The 10,199-nt window shown below is 37.8% G+C and overlaps 1 protein-coding gene across 1 annotated transcript in view; it reads right to left on the bottom strand.

The window, feature by feature from the left end:
- Window positions 1-2,712: 2,712 nt before the first annotated feature.
- LOC117811104 (contactin-associated protein-like 4) overlaps window positions 2,713-10,199 on the bottom strand; it is a 69,155-nt gene continuing 61,668 nt past the window's right edge. The window contains exons 21-24 of the mRNA XM_034681170.1: window positions 9,609-9,693; window positions 6,397-6,612; window positions 4,987-5,058; window positions 2,713-3,159 (exon numbers count right to left, since the gene is read on the bottom strand). Coding sequence (XP_034537061.1) covers window positions 2,963-3,159; window positions 4,987-5,058; window positions 6,397-6,612; window positions 9,609-9,693 — 570 coding nt within the window. The 3' untranslated portion in view covers window positions 2,713-2,962. The remainder of the gene's footprint in view (window positions 3,160-4,986; window positions 5,059-6,396; window positions 6,613-9,608; window positions 9,694-10,199) is intronic.

The following is a 10,199-nucleotide window of genomic DNA, read 5'->3' as shown; positions in this document are numbered from 1 at the left end:
CAGAACAGGGCGGCTGACACAAGGGACAGCAGGATCTTTACTGCGACACAGCCAGCACCAGTAAGTCTTTTAACATCAATAAAAGACAAATTCATATTCTGGACACATTTTTTCTGCATGATTTTGATGGATAAAGAGTTGATGCACAGCCAGAGCTCTGAGCTGTCTGTAATAATCAGCTTTTTTTGGAGCTGTTTCTATTTGTGCCGTGGAGACCCATGGGATCTCTAATCAGATCACAGGCTGCTGTTTATTATCCAGACTGCTGGGTGTTTGTGGGAGAATGGACAGTTTTCTCTTTTAGTCTCTTTATTATAGATGTTTCACAAAAAAACCTTTATGGTTGTATAAACCGAGCAAAAAGTAGAAATTGATTGAACATGAGCAAATGTGCTCTTCTATTCAGGTCAATTACAAACCTAAGTTATTAAATCAATACGGTCCAGTGAATACATTTCTGACACATCTATAAAAAGGCTCTTTCTTTGAGGCCTGAAACTCACCACTGACATCCTTTTTGGAGAGAGATGCTGTAACATACGTAGCTGTAGTTACTCAAATCAGAATTCCTGATGACACCCCTGCTTGTGCTTACCACTTTCTGGTCACTTTCTATCAATTAACATGACATCTCCCGTACCTGAATGCTTCACAAAGCAGCAGACAGTGGAGTTATCTCCTCTTTGCAGGCACAGGCAAATTAATACTCATCAGATACAATGACACATTAAAGGAAAGCCCCCTTCGATAGCAGCTTTTCAACTTGCTCAGATGTAAAGGTATGGTAATTAAACTTGTGTTTCAGCTTTATTTAACAGAGAAATAATTGATCCAGACCCTCAGGTTTCTCCACTTCAAATTATGGTGCTTTCTGCAGCCCTATAAAAGGTGTTCATTGATCGCCCTCAAATTTCATGTTCAATGATTCTCAGACTTTTGTGCTATTGGATTTATGCTCAGAAGTGAAATAAATCAAACTAGAAAAGGTTTGTGCTGTGGAGCAAAACAAGTGCAGGATTGTTAGAAAACCTAGATGAAAAGAGAAGCTTAGAAATAAAGGTTTTTTGTTTTTTTTCTCCAAACATAATTGTGGTTTTTGCTAAAATATCCATACAAATTGAATAGTGCAGCAAAACACTGAATTACTCTAATTCTCTGCATTTCATGATTTTTTTATTAGAGTTTGAAGTGATGTACTGCTGGGGGCCAGACACAACCTCTGACACCTGAATCTGAAATAATTTAGAGTGACGTTCAGTAAACATCATTTGAAGCTGCGCCATTGTCCTCAGGCTGTTGTGTTCACTGCGAGTCCATGTGCTGGATTGGTAGAAAGTTTACCATGCCCGCTGTTCCTTCCCCTGGCACAACTTGTCAGCATGACAATCTTACTTGCATGAGTAACATTTCTGTCACATACTTATTTCCCAACATTTTAGAAGTCTTTTTTCGTTCAAATGGTAGTTTTTTTAGAGTCAATTTGGGGATTTTTTCAAAAACACCTCTAAGCTTTATCCTTTAAGATCTTGCTCTTTAGTGGCATCTACAGGAACAAGTGGTATTACTCGTGCGTTATTAGACCTCTCTGGTGGACCAAATCCAGCTGGGTCATGGAAAGTTTGAGATTTCAGGCAGGAAAATCAATTGGACACCTGTGTTAAGCTGGAACTCAGACAACAGGTTTATACTTTATCGCCCTCCTTTGGACAATCTGAGACATTCTGCGGTTTGGTGACCATGGTTCAGACCGATGTCTGTAACAGATTATCTAATTATGTGAAACGTCCTTACTCTGCATCAAGCTTTACTTATTTGGTATAAAAGCAAATAGAATGGATCCAAACACTGTCCGAGCTTATTCTCCAATATACAGTGAACTTTCCTAGATTAATTATCCTAAAATCTCTGTTTTCATTCTGAAATTTTGAAACCAAGAGGTGACTTTCAGTAATAAAATGTGACCACATTTCTGGTGAACTTAAAGAAATACATTTGCAGAAAAAAACAGAAATGGAAATATCCTTTTGTAAATTTAAAAAAGTAAGTCCTTCGCCTAAAATGTTGCTCAATGCAGCTAGATGATTGTTTTACTGCTGCTATCTGTAGTTGATTATCGTCTGATACTACATGAATTGTATTAACACTTTGATTTATGTATGATTGTGTTAGACATTTCGTGTTTAATTGGGATCAGAAATGCTGCAATAAATTGCAGTCCATAGTCACTGTGTCTGTCTCAGTACCTTCACTTCATAGAAACACACTACTACTACAATTACAATCAGAAATACAGCAAAATAAAATAAATAAGTCCAACTTGAAACCAAATGTAGTGAAAGAGAGTCATGGTGAAAGAGAAGCAGAGACTTAGATAAATTGAGAATTGTTCATTGTGAATGGATAAATCTAAATTACGCACAGGTCACACAGTACTGTAGATGTGATAAAAAAAACAAATCAGAAACTTAAACCATTAAAACTGAAACTAACTACACACTCAAAACAACAAAGTGACAAAATCTAGGTTGAAAAATGCATTCAATCCACCTCTGACAGACAAGTTTTTTTTTACTTTAATGCCTCTTTAGGGAAATTAAAGTTCCTCTTTTATTCATTTATAATATTTCAATGAGACAGAGGAATTACTGGTCATAGTTGTAAGATTTACATACTTAAATACAGTATTTACAATGTTTGACCACCTCTATTGGCAAATTAATTCAATATTTGTTTTTTTTTTTTACATTTATATACAATTTTTACAAAAATACGACCACAGAGGCTACAAGCATATGGAACAAAAGAAGACAGAACAGAGGTGTTCAGTTCAGTGTGTCTTCCTGTGCTGTTGAGCTGCTGCTCAGGCTCAGTTTGTGATGTAGAGCACTGAGGCTTGACAAGGCACCTCTGTCTCCCTCTGCCTCTGTCTCTCTGTCAGGTCAGCAGCAGGTCAAGCCTCCGTCTAAATGAAATATTCTCTCTGGTTCTCACTCAGACCGTTCTGTGTGCTGGTCTGGCTGCTGAATGCCAGCTCCGGGCTGTCCTCAGGTTTTACTGTTTTTGTCTCTTGGTTCTGACACGTTCCTTTCCTCCGGTAGAGGACTCGAGCCATTACGACTAAAGCAGACACGGTCACAAATATAACCACTGCAATCACACCTGCCAGGCAGAGAAAGAGGAAAGTGTCAGTGGCTCAGCAGTGGAAATGGCGACGTTGTTTATATTGTTAATCTATACCAGGGAAACAGGTGCTTGTACAACAAATGTATAGACTTAAATTTTCACTGCTAATGTACTTACCTTTTTTATTAGATTAACTATGATTGATTGATAGAACAGAAATAAAAACATCTTCTCAGCAGGACCACCATCTAAAACAGCTGATTTCTTTTTTGAACAAATTTAGGACCCTTACATATGAAACTGGGGCGCATATACTGCATGGAAAAACGCTGCATGTGCACACTAATTGTCCTGTGCACACAAGGTCTTTATCTTAGGCGAACAAGTTTACAGTATAGAAATAGATAGAAATACTTTATTCATCCTGGGGAGAAATTGAGTCATTAAGGTTGCTCTGATACACAATAATTAAGAATATCAAATAATATTAATAGAATAAGTAATTAATAAGACATCAATACATTTATATACATTTATATCTTGTGCAAACAAGATACATCTTTCTTGAACTTGCACCCATGAGATGATTTTGTAGTGTGCATAGGATAAAAAAAAAAAAAAAAACTTTGGCAGATAATAGAACAAATTTTAAGTCTTTCTATATACTTTCATATTTCATTTCTAACTTTTTAGTCCTGTGTGCATTTTCATAAGGAAGCAAAGAGAGGCTTGTGAATATGCAAGCAATAACAATAAGCAATGAACCAAGCAATTAACTAAGATTTCTAAGTAAAGAAATACAAATGGCAGACTACAGATGTGACTTTGACTTGTAGTTAGATTTAGAAACAGAGGTAGCATGAATTGTTGACCTCATAAAAGTTGTTTAAGTTAATAGTTTGCTCCTTACAGTTTCAGTTCAAATTGTTATTTGCATCTTAGGAATTGTAGGTGTTTCCTTATACTCTTCAAACAGTATTGTCATTGCATTACCTTCTTTTACCCGACTGTTATCAACCATGATACTGTCGTGAATAAGCCATCAGTTCCAGTCCCTGCCTCTCTGTGCTGTTAATGAATGTTAGATAAACCATCTCACACTATCAGCGGAACTCAAGGGGCTCCGTCATTTTAAACCCAAGTAGCAAACATTTTTGTGTAGACATTTACAAGACTTCATGGAGGAAATTTTTACATTAGTGTAAACTGTTATAGTGGTTTAACTGAAAAACAACAGTTTCAAGCAAGGGAAAAGAGTTAGGTTTGTATATTCAAGCTTTTAAAGGCAACTGAAGATTCCTTGCTCTTAAAATGACTCTGATTTTCTTCTTTATATTCTAGCCTTACAGTAGCTGAATATCTGTTGACTTTGTATGCTTGTCAGGCGGCAGAAATTACAACTAATTTTGAAGTGAGACCTAACAAGAATTCAAATTAGACTCCTACTTCAGGGCAACTGGTCAGGTAATCTACAGACAGGGAGATGGCATCAGATTGCTTTTCTTTCCATCATTAGGGGAGCAGTCAACTAATTTTCTCCAGGCTCCCTGAGCATTTGTAGCTATTAGGAGGTCTCTGCGCCAATATTAGCAATAACAAAGTATACAGTTGTTTAATTTGGAGTATAAAGTAATTTGCATTCTAATTAGTTGTGTTTTTTGTGTGCGCAGACCCAGTCATTTTGATTATGTGACCATTAAAGGCCCATTAAATGCTATACAGCAATGCCAATTTTATGAGAAAGGCTACTGCAGGACAATAAATAATCCAATCAATTAGTCAAAATGATTTAACAAACGTTGGCACCAAAATAAATGTACATACATCGATTTAAATTTGTGTGAAACATTGCTGATGCTTTACCTCCAATCATGGCTGAGTCACTTCTAATGGCATTCACCAAAGGCTGACCCCTTCCCACTGATCCAGACTGACCTGCAGCACAGAAAGACAGAAGAAATTGAAAGTTGAGAAAGATGTGCAGAATTGAAGAGAAGAAAAAGATATAGGGCAAACGCAGAGGAAGGATCACTGGGGATTTTTTTTAAAAAGGTGAAGAAATGAGGATAAACAGATAAGATTATAAGAGCAAGTGAATGAGCTCAGAGATCCTTTGTGACACAGAAAATGAAAATGGAGAAAAGTTCTGTAGATAGATGCTCAAAGGAGAAATGAAGAGGCAGAGAGGCATCATATACCAGCCCACCATCAGTGCAGGTAATGCATTTGGGATAACACTACACATCTCTATATAATTCTATGTATGAGTAACCTCATGGGACAGATATGCAAAAGGAAACGCTTCCCTGAGCTGAATTAATTGCTTCATGTAGTGTCCATTATCCCAGTGTCGTTACATTTTTAGAAACTCAAGGGTCTCATTGTAAAGTTTGAGAGGTAGCGCCCACACTGAAAGATGGACACTACCGCCTACGATAACCACAATCATTTTAAACCATTTGAGACCCTTGAGAAAGTGGGTGCGATAATTGTATAGGGCTGTAGGGTCTGTCCATTGGTTTCTGAAGAAACACTAAAGTCTTTGGGTGTAACACTTGCTCTCAACTTTACCATCAATCATTACAGTTTTGTGATAGATAGAATTGGCAGGAATATCAAAGTATAGTCTTTCCAACAAAGTAGTTTCTAGCTGACTGTGATAGACCCTAAATTATTACATGTACAAGCAAACTTAAAACTATTGTCTTTACTGAGATACATTTAAACTTGTGTTTGAATTCTGCTCACTATTGTAGTTTTAAAAGTAATTTGTGCCTCAACTGGAGCTATTATTAAAATCCATCTCTTTTTCCATTTCCATTTTCACTTCTATTTCTCTTTCTCTTCTCCTCTCTTTCTCTTGTGTTTTTTTTTTTGCAGATGAATAGTTTGACAAAACCAAATCCCTGTTTCAAGCCTCTGGGCGGGTGTTTGACAAAGCAGCTGGTGTTGCAAGGAGAAACTTATAGCTTCTACATAGCTCCACTGTCTATTGGGCAATGAATGTTTATAAAAGCGAACATTTTTCAACAAACAAAACTGCCATTGATATATCTCTTGGCCTATATTAGTGGCTTTATTTATCTTTATTCAACATTTGGAAAATGCCATTTCACTCAGTAAGAGGAAAACAGTCTATGTGTCATTATTCTTTGGGTGTTTTGACTATTAAACCTCTCTTTTTCCAGACATGAGATCCCTGGACTGAATCCTGTAAAAAGAGCATGAGTTGGAAACAATGCAAATCAAAAATTATTCAAATGTTTCTCTGACCTGACAGGTGGTGTGTGGTTTCTGCTGTGTAAGAATTTGCTGAAGAAGAACCACACATGGACTGGACCAGCGGGCTGGTGACAGTTATAGGACTGGTTTGCAAGTTCAGCAGAGCAGCTTTCAGAGGACTGATTGAGTTAAAGAGGACAGCAGACAGACAGCCTGTGTAACCAAGAGAGGCGACACGAGACAGCTCTGGGTCTAAATTAATAGAGTCTGCAGAGAAAGAGAGAGAGACACAGATGACTGTTTTTAAATGTGTTAAAACATTCCAAACTCTTAGACCAAACTTATTTTTCTTAGATATAACAAATATCCCAACTAGTATAAAAATGGCTGAATCAATGTATGCTGATAAAGCTACATCTGGGTCAAAGAAGTCCTGCAGCCTAACATCTGCACATTTATAAAGCCTTACAAATGCATTTATAAGGCTTTATCAATCCCTATAAGTGATAAGAAGCATTCCTAACAATGTTATGAAGTGTTATATGCAGTGAACATAATGCCTTATGAAGTTATGAGCAATCATTATACCTTAATGCATCATTAACAACAGTGTATTTTGAGTTCTGTATGTATCCTAAAAAGTAATCATTGCTATGGTTTTCAAATGGAAGAATGTCTTATTAATACTTGCAATGTGCTATAACATGTCTTTGGGTGTTTTAAGTAAAGGGACAGTACTGTATGAGGTCTAAGAACTTATAAGTAGTATTTTGTGGCTGTAAGTTAAGTGTAAGACAAAAATGCTTCACAACAAATATCGAAATAATCGTCTTTATTTTTCAAAATATTTCAACATTTTATTAAACTTCTTGAGAGGCTTTCACTAGAAAGGTTGAATGAATTGTATGGATTTAGCTTCTGTACTGGGAAAACACTGTAAAAGTGCTGTTATCAGTATTTCGCCAAGTGGCTTTTCAAGTTCATAAGAATTCGTCAGATGAGAGAAAGTGTCTTCAATGTTCAGGGTGTATATTGTTGTACCCTGAGTAATGGTAAAACAAAATTATATAAAGACAACACGATTTGTCACAATAGCAAAGGCATATCTAATCAAATACAGAGTGCAGCACATTGCTCAAACAACTTAAACCCTTACCAAAACCCTAACCACTCTAGATCTGCACCTAACCCTAACCTTTGATATTTATCCTTGGAGTATGTACCTAAATTTAAGCCTAGCCACCTGGGTCTTCTGCACAACCCTAAGCCTAACTCCATTCTGGTGGGAATTTGGCCTTTTACATTTTTCAAAACTAACAGTAAACCTGATCCTAAACCATCCGTAACCATAACCCTTTTTTGAACTTCTGCTGCATTTTGTGGTGGGGAACAAAATTCAATTTGAATTTATCAAACCTTGAAGCTGAACATGAAGCTTTTGTATCAAAAATAACCCAGGATCTCAATTTATCCATTGACAACCAACATCTATACCAAAGGATTGGTGATTGTCACACCAGCCCCTAGTGACAATTTTTCATCTTTTGACCAATTTCAAAAGGATTGTTGGATCTGGGGCCTTGAAGGTCAGTTTTACGGCAAAAAGTCCAGAAAAATGCCTTTCCTAGACCCTTGACAAATCCCAAACCCTAACTCAATTCTAATCCTAAACCCAACCCTAACCCCAACCCCAGTGCCAACCCCAACCCTGACCCTAACCCTAACCTTTACCCTAACCCCAATCCTAATCCTAAACCAAACCAAACCAAACCAAACAAAACCAAACCCAAAACCCACCCCCAATCCTAACCTTAACCCCAATCTCAACCTTAATTTCCTTTCACTTTGAACAAATTTCCTCAGTTGGCCCCCAAGGGCCAGAATGTCCAGTCTTTTCAACATTGGGGTGCCTCCTGTTTCCATTCTGGGGGTGTTAGCTAAACTTTTAAAACATTCATTAATTGGTCCTGAGGAGCCCCAACGTGCAGTCTAGGGGACCATGGGGACATCTAATAACCATTCTGGAGACATTTCCTTCACTTTGGCTGCATTTAGTCAATTGCCCACCAGGGGCCTCAAGGTGTACAGTAGTCAATGGAGACTAGAGGCCTCTAATAACCATTCTGGATGCTTTTCCTTCACTTTGAAATTATTTAGTTAATTGGCTCCCAGGGGCCCCAAGGTGTGGTCAATGGAGACTGGGGCCTCTAATAACCATTCTGGATGCGTTGTCTTCACTTTGAATGTATTTTGTTAATTGGCCCCTAGGGGCCCCTAGGTAGAGATTATTGAGTACAGGGGCCTCGAGTGACATTTCTGTATGCATTTCCTTGAATGTAATTCATTAAATTGTTCCCAGGGGCCACAAGATGCCGTGTAGAGGCTGGGGGCCCTATATATCCATCCTGAAGGAATTCCCTTCAATGTGAATATGTGTACCCCTAACCTTAATCATAGCCCTAACCCTAACCTCAGTCCTGACCCTAACTCTTTGCCTAAAACTAACCCTAACCTTAACCCTAACCTTAAACCTATTCATTACCCTAATCTTAACCCTAACCTTAATCATTAGCCCTAACCCCAAACCTAACCCTAACCTTTACCCTAACCTCGAACCTTGAACCCTAAACCCTAACCTAACCCTAACCTTAATCCTAACCCTAGACCTACTCCTAACCCTAATCATACCCCTGACCCTAACCCTAACCCTAATCCTAACCCTAACCCTATCCTTAATCACAACCCTAACCCTAATCCTAACCCTAATCATAACCCTAACCCTAACCCTAACCCCAATCCCAACCCTAACCCTAACCCCAACCCTAACCCCTACACTAATCCTAACCCTAACCCTAATCATAACCCTAACCCTAACCCTAACTCTAATCCAGACCCCAACCCTATCCCTTATCCTGTATTTAATTCCTCCCATACAAGGTCAAATACAATGACCACCTAACTGTGAAGTCCAATATTTTTACAGTCAAGCAATGTATTAGCGATATAAAGTATTTTGTTCCTTTATTAAATGTACCATCAATATCCTTTTCTATTGCATCTAGCTTTCTTAGATAGAGTACCCTGCATTAAACATGTCTTCCTTTGTTCTTTGCCCAATACATCCTCAAGACACAGTGCTTTACAGAGGCCCAACCATCGCGCTGAAAATCTTGTCTGAAAAGAAAGAATGCCTCTGAAATTAGTCTGTCTGAGTGTGCTGTATCCCAAAAGGCCTTGTCTGGATCTGCAGTCGTCTTACTTACCTTGCAATCTGCCGACAACAATCCTGATGGCATTGAACTCTACATCAGAGGAGAGGTTAAAGTCCTCTTTGGTGTTCCTGTCAATCTGAAAGACAACTTCACATTAATGGAAGGCAAACACTTTGGAGCAAACTAATAAGAAAACTTGAAATGCTACTTTGTAAATAACTTGACTAATTTGTTAATGCAGGGGAAAATTCACTTTCTGTGATTAGTCTCGTGATTTCTGGTTTATTATGAGATGAACCTGTCAACAAAACAAAACACACCTCACAAATAAAAAGGATTGAACAAAAAGATAAGTATAAAAAATACAATTACACAACCGCTAAGAAATTAGATGAGGAGTAGTGTGACTGTTCTGTCAAGGAGAAGAACATCATGGGTTGCTTTCAGCAATGCCACACAACATCATTTTACATGTTCAAGTGATAAGTTAAGGGACTTCACATCACACTTTAATACAGGGAATTGATATTTGTCTGCATCTTCTTACTTATAGTAAACTTTGTATGATCAAAGCATGAACAAAGGCCACCTTATGAAAGTACTCATGTTAGGCCAAACCATCATGTTTTACATAAACCTTAC

Source organism: Notolabrus celidotus, chromosome 4, assembly GCF_009762535.1.
Source record: "Notolabrus celidotus isolate fNotCel1 chromosome 4, fNotCel1.pri, whole genome shotgun sequence".
NCBI classification, from domain to species: Eukaryota; Metazoa; Chordata; class Actinopteri; order Labriformes; family Labridae; genus Notolabrus; species Notolabrus celidotus.
This window is presented reverse-complemented; position numbering and strand designations above follow the sequence as displayed.